This window comes from Pterocles gutturalis, unplaced genomic scaffold, assembly GCF_000699245.1.
Source record: "Pterocles gutturalis isolate BGI_N339 unplaced genomic scaffold, ASM69924v1 scaffold28649, whole genome shotgun sequence".
Lineage (NCBI taxonomy): Eukaryota > Metazoa > Chordata > Aves > Pterocliformes > Pteroclidae > Pterocles > Pterocles gutturalis.
In genome coordinates this window covers 38,364-57,381 of record NW_010136622.1, presented here as the reverse complement: position 1 = coordinate 57,381, position 19,018 = coordinate 38,364, and the positions used below count along the sequence as shown (strand labels likewise).

Here is a 19,018-nt window from a genome sequence, read left to right as displayed (position 1 = left end):
GCTCGTTTCTCACTTTCACCTCGTCAATCTACTTGCAGTAACTATGCGACTTCATTGACTTCCCTGAAAACGGTCCCTTCATGCCTCTTGCTTTAAAGAGAAGATAGGAGGAAAGCTGTAAATCTTTACCAAGTGCTGATTGTGCCTTACAGTTGATTAGCTGGTGTGCAAGCACAGTGGCAGCAAGCTTCTACAGCTGCGGGTCTCGCTTTCTTAGAAACTGCGCACTTGTATTCTTGCTGCATTCTTAAGTTACCTCTAGGTAAACGCTGAGGAAACATTCTCAGGCTCATCATACCCATATTCACCCAGATGTTTGACTGTGGCGTTCGAGTGGCAGGCTGCTGTCTCAGGAAGAGCAGGTAACGAGGAAACAACTCGAGTTCAGGCACATTTGTTTTGCTGTTTTTGATCACCTAGTAAAGATGTTTAAAACACATTTTAGACGCTGCTGGATCCAAACATGTAGGAAATCCCAATAGGAACAGAAAGTAATAACTAAAGCAGGTGGTTAAAAAAATAAACTATGTTTTACTAGGAGATAAGAAATCCTCTGAACTTCTTACGGGGTCTTAGGCAAATATCCACAGGAATAACAATTTACTGATTTCTAAGCACTTGTGAAGTTTATCAGTTGTAGATTATCAAAAGCAAACACCTTATTTATGGAGTACTGCTTCCTGTACCACAACATGGAAAGAACATTTTTATAATTCCCGAAATACATGTGAATTTACAATGAATTTCATTAATTCTATGCAGTGTACACTTCAATATAAAAATTTCACAACTGTTGAAAAAACTCACACATGCTGTATAAGACATCTGTTCTGAACTTTCTGAACTATAGGATTGAAATAAAACCTTCATATTCTAAGAACAGACTGAAACTTACTTTTGTTGCATTTTGATATGTTGACAGAAAAAGCTGAAATCACCCCAGAACACAACTTACAGCTTTTCAGTCACCATTTCTACAAAAATTTTGCTACCTACATCTGCCCAAGCACAAACATACATAAATGGCAGGAATGTTCCCTATTTTTGTGACCATGTGAAGCAGAAGAAAACACTCAGCTTAAGTGGTGAGAAGGAATATAATGCACTGAAGTGCCATGGTATTAAACTTCAGCTACAACAAAAACAAGAGTGGTAACATTTTCTGGAAAGAAACAACATACTGCAGGGTGGGAGACCGTGACTGGAAGTGCCTCTATAAAAGGTTTCAAGTAATCAGATGGTCCTCCTAACTAAGTGTCAAAATATTCCTCAATTATGGACTGAAAAGCTAAAGTTTATACATATTTTATTTACATTTTTTTGCAGACACGATACCAAAATGAAAATTTTCTCATTCTGAATAGAATTCTCTTTTCTAATGACCTTATTGCAAAAATCTGAAGCACATTAGTTTGTGCTGTGTATAAAGAGATGTGGCCTTTTCTGGATCATGAAAGGTGTTTGTTTCCATGGAGAACGTGTGGGAGGAGGGTAACAGAAGCCAGCGATTTTTTACTGTAAAATAATTGCCAGTACTGTGGCTAACAGACCAAATTGTCAAAAATCACTCTCATTTGTCACACTGAATATTTGTGACACCAAATACCTAATCTCTATTGCTACCATTAAAAAAAAAAATCCCTCCCTTCCTTTTTTAAAGTGTAGCTCCTCTAAGAGACTACCTGGCAGAGAATAAATCAACCCCTATACTAATCAGAAATTTGATAAAGTTTCCAATGCCTCTAAGTGAACAGAGCAAATTACTTCAATTTTTCTTGCCTCTAACACCAGCCTATTTTTTAATAAATTCAATATTAATAATTCAAGGCATGCCAGCTTTAGCTCCAAATGATTATGACCTGTTAATCATTTTGAAATACTACACACAGAGAAACAGAGAGATAGCTCAATGAATTGTGAGCAAATTATATTTAACAATTTAACATTTAACAATGACTATCACTATGTAATTATTGCTTCTCTTTCAGAAATACTGTTGCTGTTTTGCAACCAAAAAAAAAGTCATTGGGATAACAAAGACTAATTATTAGTTCACTGAGTCAATTCCATTTAATAGATATCACTTTCCCACTTGAAAATTATATTCTGCAACATATGCTGCATTGTGCCCAAAATTAATTTTTAATTAAAGATATTACAGATTTAATTTAGAAAATACTAGTGTCAGTTACAGAAAGTGAATTTTAGTTCTTCAAGTTTTTTTTTCTTTTAACAAAACTTTTATGCAAACAAGTACAAATATCACCTTACTTTTGATAAGCTCTTTCTAATTAGTTAATTTCATTTCAAGGTTTTAAGTGACTACAGGCAACTAGGTAATTGATATAAAAACAGAATATTACCAATTTGCAAATACATTTTTTATTACAGAATGGAAACCCATTAATAATTTGTAAAACTATTTCACGATTTTGTTGTGATTCATTGGCTTTTCTGCTTACTGTCAAATGTAAGAAACGTAAAAATCCACTATACATGAACTATTTGCTGATGAAGGAGTAGTCCGTAACTTTGGAGGATGGTTACTGATTTTGTGCTGAAGAATGAGGATGATCATCACCTGCCTCTCCAGTAAGATTTTTAGTGACTCATTAGAAAAAATAAAGGCAATTATCATAATCCTCGAAGAAGAATGACACAAAAGAACTATTTATTTTCAATATGTGATCTGCTCAAAGTAAGAATTGGTATTCACACAGCCAATTGGTATTCACACTGCAACACAAAGCAAAACCGAAGAATTAAAACAAGAGCCTGTCTGGATGAGTGTATCAGGCGAGATCACTGGTCTTTGCTTTTAGCAGAGAACACAGTTAACCAGAATCATGCTGATTCAGCCTTACATAGTAGATGCCAACTCAGTTTTAGAATCGGTATCTTGAGGGATTGCTTATGATAAATGCTTTATTGAAAAATCTTTGACTAGAAGCTGAACAACTTAACCAGTCTGTGCAGTACTCAAAAGCTGATACGCTCATATGCGGATTCTTTTTAGGAATATCTACTCCTGCTGCTTTGACAAATCTTGCACGTTGTGTTTTCTGTGACACTGAACTTGACAGACAGCGTTACCTTCCCCCCACTTCATGAAATTGTAAGAGAGAAGAAATGCATTTTTAAAGCTGCATGTGTCCCAGTTTTAATTTTGTTGGTTTTGCAGATGAGTTGAAAATTTATCTTAGCTTTTAACGATGAGTGTTTTGATGCCAAGTCTTTTAAACTGATCTCAAGTTTACTTTTGTTTGCTTTAGCAATCATGATCAGTTGTGCAGCACTTCTACCCCATTGCAGTATCTCCTGGGGTTTGTGCTGCAAACCTCCTGGTAAATATCCACAACTTCCTATCCATTTCTGAGACTGCTTTTTCCCAGCTTGCTCTTCAAGACTTTTCATTTAGCCTATCCATTTTGGACGAAGTGGGAAATGACCATAAAAGATTACCTTGTGCAACTGGCAGAAGCTTGGACACATTAGGTTGTTTATACTATCTCGGTGGCTATAGCAAGAAAACATTCTCTATAATCACAACTTACCGGCCTGGGCAAGGACAGATTTGCTCCATACCAATGGTAAAGTGCTCTCCAAACTGGTTCTGGTACCATTACGTAGTCCTTTCCTTCAATCAACTGTGGAGATCGCTTTAGTCTTCCACCCTCCATTGTTAATGATGCAGCCTTTAAACAAAAAGGGATTTTGTCAAACCTCAAGTGGAAAAATAGTATACAGCTACAACAACTTTAGTTCATGAACACAAAACACTTTTTAATCATTCAAAACCTTTAAGCAGCCATTAGCAACTGCTCTTCATAATGAAAGATGGTATTGAAATGTAACAATAATTAACACTCAAGTTTCACTACTTACTATTTCTCTAAAAGGCTCCTTAAAACATAAAATTTGTATTACATTCCCCTCATGTCATCTACTCTGAGAACTTCAGATACTGCAAGAAGAAAGCCATTCTATACTCATCATGGTGGTGGTCTCTCTTTTACCTTTTGTTTGCAGGAATACCAGAAAAACTGTCAGGTTTGTTTTACTATTTACTTAACTATTTTCTGTTTTAATGCAATATAAATAAACTCATATTTAGATTGAAAACACTGAAGAAATGTGTTTAATTATTAAAATATTTTACAGTTAAAGCTGAAAGTTGTTTTCATAAATGCCTTTTTCATTCGTAAGCTTTGTGAAGCTGTTTAAGAACATTTGGAATGTTTGCCTTCTCACGTAGCCTAAGAAGCAGCAGGAGACAATTCTTTCCTCTTAAAATAAGAGTATGAAACCCAAATTTTGTTATATGACAAAGCAGTGTTAATTTAGAATTAAGCCACTAGCTGAAAAAAACAACACAATAAAAAGCTGTGATGAAACTATGCTAAAAGATACTTTACACATATTCACATGACTCAGATTCATTTACCTTCACTGGTTCTTGTGTTACTAGGGGTTGGTTATCAATAGCTCCTGGTTTCTGAGGATTAAGTTGTAGCAAAGCATTCCCATTGGTTCCAAGGAAACACTGGTTATTATTGTCTGAAGTATTATGCTGCCTAGCAAAACATATATCAGTCCCTGGTGTGCCAGAGTAAAGAGTATCTGTAACAGAATACAAGGAAAAAAAAAAACTCTCTATTTCAGTTCATGAGTCTGTAACATAAATCAATCAAACTGTTTTTTTTTTTAATTTATTTTAAAAAAGGCTCTTGAAGAAGTTTGCTAACCTTCGTACTTCAGGAAAACATGCAACCCTTCCAAACTACAGAGTGACCAATACACTAGTACTTTCAGAAAAGATAAAGAACTGGATATATGAGAACCAAATACCAAGGCAGATACTTACACAGAAACTCATTTGAAAACAGCCTAACTAGGTTTGCATAAGCAAATGTGTTTGGCATTTGCCTGTTGTCTGGATGTTTAAATATCAAACTCTCAAAAATCCTATGTACAAACCTGAATATATATGCAAATAATGCCTTATTTTTAATTTTTCCTCTTGAAACGGCAAATATTCTTATTCTTACAGAACCTCCTTTTGTTATGCAGAACACCAAATCTAAATTTCAGGTTTAAAAAAAAAGAAAAAGAAAGAACCTTTAATCTAAAACTTGTCTCCCTTCCTGCCCTTTCTCCCCCAAAATGATCACAGTGATTTATCTACTTTAAATTGAAGTTACAACTTTAACATATAGATTTATAAACACCAGACTCAACAATCAGCTGTTCTATAAGGAAAAAACAACACCTCAAATTCTCACAAGAACCAAATGAAAATCATCACTAAAATCTTTTATTCTTTCACAAAGATGGCTCCTAGAATGCATAAACTCACTTAAATCATATGCCCTGTAAAACTGTAAGTATGCTTTTCCTAAATTTTTCTGCTTCTTTCATTGTGTAGTATCTGAGGCCATCTCATTGCAAGACACAGTAAAATACCAACAAGGTATGAGCTAGAAACAACTTAATATGAAGAGGGGAAAAAAAAAACCCCACTCAGAAAATAAATGACAGGACAAAACCTATCCTGAAACAATTCTAGAAACTAATCATAGCATAAAAGATTTACTGCTGTTTAAGCAACACTTTTTTGTTTATCCACCGCAGACTAAAAAAATCCTAGTAATTCACCAACACGTAGGCCACGTCTGCACTCTAAACTGTATTATCTTTTCGCCTGGAGGAGTCCATGCAGTATAGAGTTTTCTAAAACCTGGTCTACATTAAACCTCCAAGGAAATAAGATGTTATGCTTACAGCTGCTAGCAGTCTCTGAGGCTTCTGATGCAGTAGAAATATTATCTGAAAACTTTTCTTCTGTTCCACTGAAGTAATTAAGACCTCCCATTTTGTCTTCTCCCTGTTCTGAAGTACTGGCTGGAGCAGCTACGAGTGAGTTCTTACCTCCACTCAAGACAGATGAAGGCTCTATCACAACAGGGTTTGCATCCTAAAATTGGTAGGCAAGTAGAAAAGTTAATTATAAGCCAATATCAAAGACATTTAGCATCAGTCAAATCAACCACCAAAATTCAGAGCTGTGACCACTTTTGCATATCACAAGCTTTATAGAAAAAAAAACTTTCTACACCTACTGATAAAACATCTGCAGAAACAAACGGCCAAAATTGTTAAACCCATCGAACAACCTCTTCTGCACAACACAAAAATTGTGAAATACCAGAATTATTTTCTCTGTCTAGATAGATAAAAAGAAAACTATTGTAGACAGCTATAATTACAGACTATAAACACCTTAAGAATTGTCCTTGTTGAATTTTATGTGGTTAAATGAGAACAGCAAGCACAAGAACAAAAAAACATTCTTCCCTCAAACCTGCAACATTTTAGTCTTCCCTAACTTTGTTTTGAAACAAAGTTCTTTTTTTTTCCTTTGGAGAAACAGCATTGCAAAGGCAATCTGGCTCGCACTTAGGCAAGATAAAGGTGGAGAAAAAAATTTGCATTCTCCCAAAAGCATAACTTGCCCGCCCAGTACACACAAGGTGTAAGAAGAATCCCACCCAATTTGGAGCACCCATCACAACAAGAAACGTCAATAAATAAGAAAACAGAAGTGAAAGGGAATTAACTGAGCCTTAGAGAGGAAAAAAAAATAATCCATGGAATGAACCTTGCTGAAAAAAGGAATATTTCCTGTTTTATGTTGTCCCCTATTTATCACATCACTAAACAGAATACCTTGTCAGATAACAAAACTGTGCAGTAAAGCTAAAAGGATCAAAATAAGACTAAAATGTATGCTAGAATTACAGTAATCATTTAGAGAGTTTCACTGAAATTCTGAGTGCCCTTTTTGCTCAAGAGGTAGACAGAGTGACTAATGGCATTGTGCTATTATGCAAAGGACTAGGTATGAAATCATGTGCACATCTGAGTACTTACACTATGACGAGGAACAAATTACCTAGCATTTCAGGCATTTCAGCCATCATTTGTACAATTCACTGTGCACAAAGAATAACTGTAATTACATGGTTAGTTAATGCAGACATTGCAGTTTTCTGAATATTTTTGTTATCTGTAATTTATAAAAGAACTCGAATACTTATATGATTACTTCTCACTATATAAAACTCTTTTGAGAAATAGTTTATTTTACTTATTCTACATTCTTGGTAGTGTAACCTGCAAAGAATATTTATCTCCACCTCAACTAAATGTTAGTAAATTTATTAAATATGCTTTCTTTTGGAAAATTCATGGTGATGCTTTAACTTGAATATTTTAGTTGGAGGGTATTAAAGAAGACCCTGTAACTATAAGGTTTTAGTACGATTCCTTTGGTCACCATCAGGCACTGCACTACTTTTCATTGACTACAAATAAAATTACACCAATTCCCTCCTTTATTTTTCCAGAAAATACAGTGTGCATTTGTGGCCCAAGCAAAACCAAAACCAAAACAGGTAGCTTTATTATCAAATGGATCAAAAGACTTACTGTGAGAGTATGTTTTTATTCAAAAAAGTATTTTGACAAGCAAGAATGATGAAACAAAGTACAGAAAGTGGTGACAGTTCAATGAAATCACAGTGAAAAGCTCACCGTGTGACAACGATTCAACAAAAAATTTTCCAGTAAGAGACAGGAGATGCTTAATTTCAAGCATTATTGGTTAAGCATTCGTTTGCTCCCCACTCTTTTTTCATCAACACATTTCCAAATACAAAGAAATCACTTATTCAATCTATATTATTATTATTATACTTACGTATTTGACATATTCTTTCCACTGTTGCCACCATGGCATTGCAATAAGAAACCAGTTGTGCCCTGGCTGAAGCCCGTACCTGCTTTCTCTTTCTAACCAGCCTCTGCACACAAAGAATGAACAATATGAAATATTAGCTGAAACAGGGAAATTAAAGTCCTTCTCTTGAAAATATTAAAAGGCGATTCTGAAACCCACTTCAGATTCTGCGTGAAACACGTACCTAATAATCTGTCCTTCCTCTTCTGGAGTGGCAGGTCGTAGCCCCAAAACTATATGACACACCTGGAAAAGGAAAGTAATTCTTATTAAGAATTACACCACTACAAAACAAGCATTAGGTAAATGAAAGAAAAGAACAAATTTAATGGGACTCTTCAGAAAATTATTTTTAATTGTGTAACAAGATTACCCAAAATTGAACAAACCACTTAAAGAAAAGCAGTATTTTGAGCTATGAGATTCACAACCTGTTCCCACTCTTAAGTCAAAAATACCAAGAATGTCAAATGCCCCAAAACAATTTAAGGTGAACAGAAAATGAATTTTCATTATTTTCACATCTGAAGCACAAACTATGAAAGATGGCAGTAACTGATATGGATCGGATATACAAAAAGTTAAGAGGTTTATATGTACTGGAGAGAGGGAATAAGAAATTGGGAGAATGCAAGCTGCTGGAAGAGGATAAGCCAAAGGCTAAAAAAAAGGAAAGGGGAAAAATGGGAAGAAGTGGTTATATAAGGGACTGAAAAGAAAAGGAGCACATGAAGAGACTGGGGGAGAAGTTTAAAGCAGTCCAACCAATGAGTCACCACTGAAAATGCTCTCAAAATTGTAGAACGTTCTCTGAATGTCTGATGTTTCTTTTTTAATATTTTTAAACAAATGCAGAAGAAAGAGGCACCATCCCCTAGATGGCTACTTGATTTGGGCAGGGTTTTATTCCAAGTACAAGACAGCAGTCCCAGATGGCTAATATTTCGCTCCACTCTTCCTAGCAAAACCCTCCTGGCCTTGGCTGCGGTGAGGTCTCCGGCTGGTTTCTCCCAGCAGTTCCGCAGCCACGGGGCATGCAGCAGGGAGTGACGAGCAGGGGAACAGACTCTGCAGGAGTCTTTGTTTCCCATTGCAGGGAGGAGGGTCAGCTGTCTCGTCTCCCAGACGGTTTTCAAATTGGTTGCTACTCATAACATGATTTATAGTCTTTTCCTTATGTCTCTTCTGAGGCTATCAATTTGCATCTCAGCTGGAAATTTCTAATGACTGGTGAGATATCTTATTTAAATTTATATTACAGTGTGAGAGACCATTTCACATTCTGAATAAAACAAAGGCCTTAGCTGCTGGAAAGCAACAGATTTTCCAGCACAGACAACACAGCTGGCTCCGATACTTCTTTTTAAACCCAAGTAACACTGTGCTAGTATCAGATTCTTCATATAAACTAACCCTGCTGCAAACAAACCAATTTGTTGACAAGCTTTCCAAGGCGCTCCACTCAGACTGCTTAGCTTTTCTGTCTGCAGATGAGACACACAAGCTCATGACATTTCAAATTAATGCCCAGACAAATCAATGTCAGGCTCCGTCCTATGAGAGCACGCTATTGAGGCCTGCAGCATGAGATGTGGGTGCCTCATATGATAAAGTTATCACAGGAAATAAAAATAAAAAACTAAAATGAAAATGTAGCAACTCTATCAGGAGAAAAAAATATTCTAAATGAGACCTCCAAAAAGCAATGTGTAAAAATCGTGATGTGTAATCATCATTAAGACAAATGTATTCAGTGTGCATTCATTCTACTTCAATATCGCATAGATATTTGTTAGCTCATCAATATTAAGTTATGAGAGGATATTTGATGCTAGACAGTCCAAAAATAAAGACACCCCTTCTTGAGAAGGGCATTGTACGCAAAACCTGATGCAATTAAAGATAAGAAGAATTTGCAGAACTTCCTGATTTTATTCTTTTCAGTGGTGGTGTAGCTGATGGCCTCAGAATACTCAGTTGCCCTGAAGTTCTTGGAAAACTATTGTTCAAAATGCAATTTATAAAGTAATCTAGGGTCATACACAGGAGAATCAGTAGTATGCTATTCAGATAGCCTCTTACAACAACAATTTACTTTTTCTAAAAAACACACAGCTTCTTTCTGATGAAATATTTTTCTGATACAATCTGACCCTGTAACGGATTAAGCTTCACTGGTAAGATGAGAAAAGAGCCAACTGGTTGTCCCCAGCCCTCCCTGGAAGAACTGAGACTGTTACACAGGGCTGGAGGTAAATACTAAATTAGCACAAATTTAAACGCAAAGTACCAACCTTATGGAAAATGGGTAAGGAACAAACTGCAGTGAATGAAAATACTCTAAGGGGGTTATTTTCTGCACAAAGTGAGCCAGCGCTAAAATATGAAGGTTTTAAGGATTTATAAAAATCCAATTCAAGCTCAATTAAAAATAAATTCAGTACATACTTAATCCTCAGCTTCTGTAACACAATAGTGATATGATATCACAGCTTTCAAGGACTGCTTCATTAAGAAAGCAATGCAAGGTCCCTTAGACGGCCTTTACAGAAAATGTAAAGGGAAAGTGGTTGTAAAGAGTTAGCAATACCTTTTCTCATTTCCTGTGTCACTTCCTTGGCAAAGACTTGCAAGAACAACTGTTTAAGAACAAAGCTTTCTTCTAATGGAAAATGTAACTGCTGATACGCTTGAAATTTCTTTTCATTTTATAAACAGTACACTACATTCACCTTAACAAATCATGCTTTAGGCATCTCCATACACTGAAAGGAATAATAATCAAATAGAAAATAATTCTGTCAAGATAACACACAATTGCAAAAACATATAACTTATTGCAATAGACAAAACTTTAACCATGTTGGCACAAATGCTGACGCTGCACTTCCTGGCCATGCAAAAAGCTCATGAGTTAACTACTGTGATTTTCAAGTCTACAATTCCTCTAAACATACCTGAAAAAGCAGATTCAAAAATTCGTTGGCAAGTGCACTCTTCACGCTCCATATCTGGTAGTCCTCCAGAGTGAGGTGTCCAAGCTTAGTTAAAAGGAGGAGAAGGAAAGGACAGGGGAAAACCATTAAACCATTAACCTATTTCTGCTAAAATGCTCATTAAATGTGTCATACAAGGCATGACAAAGACAGTGATTTAATAAAAATTACAATCTACCACTCTGGCAATAAAATTTGATCCAATGAAAGAAGAAAAATCTCGTTTTAGTGCCACATATGCAACCTAGAGAACCAAAAAGCTTTGAGAGTACAGAGGAGGAACTATGCACAGCATGTAACCTTTGCTCCTGCTCTCCACCATTCAGATTTAGTATTCGTGCTCAACGGCAGCAGTCATCCTTTCTGAAACCATGAAACCAGCAGAAGCAGTATGTGACTGGTCAGGGCAACCATTTTGTAGGAAACAAAACAAGACTAAGACAATCTAAGACTTTGATTGTCCAAATCAGCTCTGCACATATAGATATCTGCATCCATTCAGAAACCCACCATCTTCGTCTGTGGGTTGGGAGAAACTGTTTTGGATCATCAAGTTCTTAAGATCTTACATTACAACATAAGTCCTGTTAATTCTTAATCACTTGCAAAGTTACAGTAGCATAACACTGACCAATGTCAGAGGACCTTCTGATTGTCAACAATTCCGTGATAGGATCAATCGGAATTTTTTACATTGTAACATAATTCACAGCCATTTTTTCAGCAGTGGCAGTTAGTCAGCCTCTTCTTACAGACCATTTTCTCCAGAGTTCACACAGGTCAAAGCTAACATTATGAGAAGAGGTTAAGTAATTTATGTAATTACTACACCATCAGCTCTTTCCAGCACTGCATTAATGATAGAACTATGAAAGATATTCTGAAGACTTAGTCTTCTTTTTTAACTCTTTGTGGAAACGAGTCTGCTATACGCTTGCTTATGTACTACCCTTTTTAAAAAAGCAAACAATAAAAATCTCAAACGATGAAAAAAAGAGCTCACTGCAGTCGTATTTTCTACAGCTTTGGTAATGAAAGAATAAAATATTTGCCCACCACTTTGTTGGAGTACAAGCAGGCAAGGCAACTATTCAAACAAGTAATTAAGCATTTCTAGACATTCTTTATAGTTTTTCTTAAATTATTTCTAGTTTCCAGACCCTTCCTAATTAGTGAAGCAAAGAATGAAATAATGGAAACAACTTCCCCTATATCGTTTGCGGATGATAGTGCCTATCTTGAAAAAGCAAGAACATAATTAAAGATTTACACACAGCTAACTATATAGCACAACAGAAACTACCAAGACTTTTTGCTGCATGTCACAACAGTCATGGCAGATGCCTCCATAGTTTCACAGATACTTAACTCTGAAACAACACCGTTGTACATAGTTCACTGGCTGTACATACTATTATTGCAAACAAAGTAGTTAGATAATGATAACGCATAAGTTACTACTGAATTAATACAGCTCTGTGCCAGCATAGGAGGATAATGTGTCTTTACATAGCATTAAATATAAGATACACTAATGCACTACCCCTCTTCTCATAAGATCATTTTAAATATGAAACCAAAGCACAGTTTCTCCAGAACAAAAGACAAGGATCAGAGTTAAAACTTGTATTCATTATGCGTAGCAAAGCCTTACAAACAGTGTATGCCTCAAATTAATTTCATCTGGTTCTGTATTTTCTGTTTAGTTTCACAGACAAAAATGGCTTATAGAATTCAAACATATTCTCTCACAGAACAACGTGGAAAATTTTAATGGAAAACTGACATTTCTTGAAAGAGATTCTTTTATTGACACACCTCTGCTTTAAAGAAAGCACAAGATTTCACTTTGTTATAAATACATTGAAGATACTAGGATACAAAAATGACAAGGAAAGAACGATAATTTCCTACCTTTGTGGTATCATGCATATTCAAAATATCTTCTACAATTTCAGACAAATCCATGTCCAATTCCTTAACAAACAAAAGGATTAGAAAATAAAGTTAAATTCTCCCAGCACTCTCTGGAGCTGCATGCGTTCAGCTGTAAGAATATAGCTGTAAGAAATGTTGATGATATACCTCCATGCAATTCGCAACTGAGTGCTTCCAGACAGTCATACTTTGGTACCTGAGGTTTCTTTATATGAAACAGCACACACTGCAGTCAAACCATTCTGCTCTGGTTAATGGCAGATCAAAGTTATGCAAGTAAGTTACATCCAGCTGTCAATACTCATCAGCTACGGTAGTTCAAGGAAGCCCCAATTTCACTGCAACTATGTTCAAACAACATTCACGTTCCTACTTTTGAAGGATGACTTTAAGAAACAGAAGCAAATGCATAAAAACACAAATATAACTTACAGGTATTTTATCAGTACGGTTATCTTTCCAGACCTCTAAAAGTGCAACCACCATTTCTTTAAGTTCAGTGCGAGACAACACACCATCCCGGTCAATGTCAAAAACCTTGAAGCAAACTGAGAAAAAAGGAAATTACTTTTTTGTGTTAGAGCTACTCAACAACTATTTTTTTCTTTCTTGCAGAATTTAAGTCTGCAGAGTAACAAGAACATGATTTAGTGCTGACAGTTTTGATGAGGCAGGATGCATGTGTGGTAGTGAGGAAACGGAGCAGCTGTGTTTAATAAACTGAAATCTAGATTCTTGCAATTCTGTGCTGTGTTTTCTGATGTGGCATAGCACGGAACATATGCACATCCAGAAATTTCCAGTGAATGATAGCTTTTAAGTTGCACCAGTATTGCTTTGGAAAAGTATGGAACAAAGATATTTCAAAACACCAGAACCTTGCAGGGAGCCAGCTGAAAACTGAACAGTAAACAAGCCAGAACATGCTATTAACCACAAGACAATCAAATAGGACGTTCGATTTATATTAATGAATAGATAAGTGTTTGCACTTTCTATATTGAGATGCACACTTCTGCATCATAATGCAGAACACTGCAAAATAACTTCTGAAATACATTTTCTTTTCCCAAACAGGTTGATAATTTAAATGAAGGTACAGATAAATTATAAAATATACAGAATGAGGTTTAATCACCCTTTATAAAAGGACACCTTGATATTTAAAATTTCTTTATTTTTTAACTTCTAAAACGTGTCACCTTTCACAGACTCACATTTGTTCATTGGAAAAAAAATTCTAAAAAAGTGAAAACAACTAAACTTCACTGCTCAAACTGAAAAACCTCTCTAAAACTAATAGTTAACATTCCACATACTTACACTTTTGTCTTTCTGCCAAGGGTCCCCTGCAACATGCTGAGAGCCCACAGGAAATTTCTTTAAAATCTATGTGATTGTCTCGGTTTTCATCAAAAGCATTAAACAAACCTGCAAACCACAAAAGCATCTCCTGTTACAGCATCTGGCTGAAACAGCTGACAATAATACTTTGCATTTACATGAAGGGTTAACATTTGCCAGGAGAAGTATAAACACTTATGATTATAACTAATTCTTACTAAGTGTAATGAAGATAATTAAGCACTACTAAGACCATTTTTAAAGACGAATTAGATGTATGGCTAGACAAAGCGGGAGGGCAGGAGGGAGGGATCAAGAATTCTGAACAGTAGCCTTATTCTGTAATGAGTGATTTATAGAGTGTACATCTAAACCAGTATGGTCAGGACAAGCATTTTCACAAAAGCTAAAGGACGAAATAGTATTTAAGAGTTCTACTCATTCAGCATAGGTAATATTTTTTTATCCCCCGGCCCCGCCTTTTTTTTGGTGACAGTGTCTCAGTTGCACTATCCACAGAAGACATATAGAATGATCAGAAACCATTCAAGTTTCCCCATAGCAGCTGCATAAATCTATATGACTAAGCAGATAAAATGCACTTATGAGCAAAAGAATGTGGGGATATATCCCTACCGAACTGAACATGAGTTCTGGTGTTTTAACAGCTTGCATCCACTGCAGATGCATTTCCCTTTTTCTACTTAGTACTGGCACTTGTCAGTAAAGCTGACCATTTGGTGATAAAAAATTGTCACTCTAGGTCTGCAAACAAAAACTAGCATGTAAGTAGGACATTACTGTATAATGTCCTTAATGTTGTGCAGTAAATGGCAATTAGACAATTGCAGTCTCCAGTTGGTATCAGAGTGGCTTTAACTTGAAAGACCAGCGTGGCTATTAACGTGTCTGCATTGCAACATAAGAGTCTCCTGACCAAGTCTTCTGAACAAAATCTTCCTTAACTTACACTAGTAAAGACTGTTTCATGGACTGCATGATACAACTTCTGACTGGCATGCTGAATTGTCACTGAGTAGACAAAACTCACACTTGTCAGTTTAAAAATGGTATTCTGCTTTGTCTCACTCAGGGACAGCAGTATATTTTGTCATTACAGAATCTTAAGGAACCCAATGAAAAATTTTAAGCAACCACAGGACAAATTATACATAAAGTCTGCCATATTTCCTGACAACTAGTAAAAATGCAACAAACAAGCATCACTTTGTCATTATTACAGATTTCCCAACACATAGAAATTTCTCGGACATTTGTCTCATTTTCAAACATCCAAAGCTCAGTTGAATGAATCTCTGCAATTTAAGTTTAAAAAACATTTTTAATAAGCTTACTTATAAAGCCATAAAATGTGTATGTTGGTACACCAAAAGGTACTGAACACAACAGCAACATCACTTCCTTGCACGTTTGATCGAAGTTCCATACCTTCACTCAGAGATGGATGAATAGGAGGGGAAACTAAGGGGGCAAATGTTTCTAAATCAAAACGTCCAGTTCTTGATTGAGCTTTTAGCAGCCAGTAACGTTTTTCGAGATCAATTATGTCAGATTCTTCCACTGTAAAATCAACAAAAATAAAAGAAATTTTGGGTAATATCTACACCATGTTAGAATTTAGCATTAAATAAAAATGCAGCACTATGTTGTCACAAAGAGAAATGACGTTAATTTTTCTATGCCTGACTCCTGCATATAAAAATTACAAATACAAGCAGCAGAGAAATAAAGGTCCAATTTTACCTTCTTATCTACAGAATCATCTTACCTATTCACCATCTACAAGTTCAACACCAATAACAGAAATAAACTTTTCCCACTGCTAAAGGCTCCAGCAGTCTCTTCATTTTCACATACTTCTTGGTGAATTGAACAGGCAGATTATATCTGCAATATCTTATTTTCACAAGGTATACAGTATTTAAATCCTCTAAAAAGACATGAAATAGCATATTTAAAATATCATAGAACTTTTATAGCAAAAAAAATTTAGTACTTGGCTGCTCTTGAAAAAATCCTATTTGAAATTTTTAGCTTTCTTACACAGTAATAAGGCTAAATTTTAATGTCACATTTAAACACTGTATCTCAGCATTAATTTTTTCCAAATATAGAATAGCTTGTTTCACTTTATTATTTATGCTATATACACACTTAGGAACCCAGTCAACATTGGGGAGTGATTTTTACAACCCTAGAAGGCACTTTACACAGAGGAACTTATAAGCTAATTCAAAAAAGGGGAAAAAACAAAACCCCAAACCCAACAATGAGCAAAAGAAGGTGCCTGGCAAAGGTGAATAAAAATAGCCAGAGGAAGAACTTGGGTTTTCTTTCAAAACATTATATATAAATTCCAGTCTTCTTACGTTTATCCTTGAAATTAAATATATATAGAAAAATATTAAGTTTCTGCTCAACAATACTTTTAACCTTTTTACTTATGCAAGTGTGTCACAACACTGCTTCAGGTCAGTGCAAATTAATTGGTTCTCAAATAGATATGTAATGACAAAGCTGTCTATATTAAGAACCACTACGTGTGATCCCATTCCCAGATGGTTCTGAGTCTTTAAATACACGCCAGCTTTCTAATAGGTTTAACTTGAGCTATTTGGCCTGGTTTAGTCTACAGAAACAATAATAATCCTGCAAGGCTTAAGAACAGAAGAGATCCAAAAAAAGTTAAATGTCAAACTGAAATTTTATTGATTTCTTTTCCTATTTCTGTCATTAGGAGTAGTAATTTAATCATAATAACAGTAGTCTAAACATAAACTAGTTGTAACTACCCAGCAGGCAATCAAAAACTACACAGTTCCTTACCCTCATCGGCAGAAAGTTTGGAAAAAATTTAACAAAAGATTAATATCTGAAGTGGAGTTAGAGGAGTGGTTTGCGCCTTCCTGTAAAATATTTTTAGACAGTCTAAGTAGAAAAGTAACATCAGTGAAAACACGTCCTCCTTTTCCTCTGTACGTTCAGTACAATCACCAGACAGACCATACACTAGCACGCAGAACACCCACACCAAAGCTGTGGTACCAGGGTCTCATTAAGCTAACTTAACCCCAGGCACGTGCTGCAGCATCCTCACGTGCATTGTTTTCAGCTGTTGTGCATTTACATAGCAACTCAGAGAACTGATCCAGGAGAAAAACTAAACTGATTTCCTTTCTCCTTTCTCCCTCCTTCCTAGATGGATCAATTCCATTATCTGGCTTACCATCTCCTGGCTCTTGGTTGTGTTATAATCACAGAATCATTTGGGGTGGAAGGGACCTTTAAAAGTCATCTAGTCCAACCCCACTGTCATGAGCAGGGACATCTTCAACTAGACCAGGTTGCTCAGAGCCCCATCCAACCTAACCTTGAATGTTTCCAGGCATCAGGCATCCACAGCTTCTCTGGGCAACCTGTGCCAGTGTTTCATCACCCTCATAAAAAAAAACTTTCTTCCTTCTATCTACTCTGAATCTTCCCTCTTTGAGTTTAAAACCATTACCCCTTGTCCTATCACTACAGGTCCTACTAAGAAGTCTGTCTCCAATACGTAAGGAAACAGCAATCTAAACATCTAGAAGAACATTATTCTACTAGAAGTTGAGAAATAGAGTAGTTATTTCTATATGCTGATCTTCAAAGAAATACCATAGATGCTTAGGCCTGCCACAGATGTAAGCAGCTTCGGGATCCTACCCAGAACAGTCTAGTCACGTAGAACTGCAACTGGTATGTTCCAAGAAATACAGGGATGTCTTGATGATTTAACAACATACCTGCCCCGCAACAGTCATCATATCAACAGATGAGACAAAATCTACCAAATAAAATACACTTTTCTTCAATCTTGTTGCCTCTACAGGTATCAGGGTGCTACAGCACTGATAAGAAAGACCTTGCAAGACATGACATTAGGACTAGAGTACCAGCATTCTGCAGGACATACAGAAGAAAGTACACCCACGGAGTTTCAAGAACAGAAATAAACAGTAAAATAATAAATGAACAGTAAAAACCACTTTATGAGACAGAACCTTAAGTACCTGAAGGGAACCAGAAGACCGTTATGCTACTAAACAGCTGCACATGAAGTGCAAGTTTGTACTGTCATTTAGAAGAATTGCACATACACATTATTGCCCTCATTAGCAAATACAAAAAGCATTGAGCTTGAGCATGAGCACGTAAATCACTTTGTTTCCTTTTAATCTACCTTTGTGACTAGGAAGAATGACAAATGTGCTAGCTGCGCTTCATTCTTGAAATGATGCAATGCTAAGTATATTCAAAACACAAGGAAGCTCACATTGTCTTTACCGAAGGGTAAAACTGCAGAAACCTGCTTCCACTGGCAGGTGCATTATTCATCTTTAGTAAGAACCGCAAGACGGTTTCTCTGGCAAAATAAAACGTTCTCAAATATCTCTAGTAGAAGCTACTTGTACTCCCTTTTTAAAATTGTACTTCACAGATAATTTCTACAGTGCTAACTTCATTTTTTTTTTCATGTTAATCTCAGAAAAGAAAGGTTATCAGAAAGCATCTTATCTGCATTTCTGTCAAGCAGTGGTTGAAATTACATCGTCATTTAAAAGGCAAAGAATTTTCAAATAATCACATTCAAAAGAATAGCTGACAGGTATTAGCGCAAGTGCTACATTGATATTACAGCCAAGGCAGGTCCAGTGCATTGACTTTCCAGAGAAGAGTCAAACATTTTAGGAAGTAAAACTGACAAATCAGTAAATAACATTCTTTGTACTCATTAGACTTACACAACTTAGGTTGAATAAAAGTAAAAATGTGACAAAATAATATTTTTCATTCACAGTACCAATGAATTGTAGCCCACTGCAAGAGTTTCACTTAACACAAAATACAGAAAGATTTACTGGATTAGAGCACACGTGAAAGTTCA

General features: G+C 35.9%; 1 protein-coding gene across 1 annotated transcript in view; it reads right to left on the bottom strand.

Annotated features, from left to right (window-relative positions):
- Positions 1-256: 256 nt before the first annotated feature.
- Positions 257-19,018, bottom strand: part of LOC104468308 (ubiquitin carboxyl-terminal hydrolase 32-like) — a gene marked incomplete at both ends in the record, with an annotated part of 36,769 nt that continues 18,007 nt past the window's right edge. The window contains 11 exons of the mRNA XM_010082378.1: positions 257-416; positions 3,555-3,695; positions 4,445-4,620; positions 5,782-5,974; positions 7,760-7,862; positions 7,983-8,044; positions 10,756-10,839; positions 12,709-12,771; positions 13,165-13,280; positions 14,056-14,163; positions 15,526-15,657. Coding sequence (XP_010080680.1) covers positions 257-416; positions 3,555-3,695; positions 4,445-4,620; positions 5,782-5,974; positions 7,760-7,862; positions 7,983-8,044; positions 10,756-10,839; positions 12,709-12,771; positions 13,165-13,280; positions 14,056-14,163; positions 15,526-15,657 — 1,338 coding nt within the window. The remainder of the gene's footprint in view (positions 417-3,554; positions 3,696-4,444; positions 4,621-5,781; positions 5,975-7,759; positions 7,863-7,982; positions 8,045-10,755; positions 10,840-12,708; positions 12,772-13,164; positions 13,281-14,055; positions 14,164-15,525; positions 15,658-19,018) is intronic.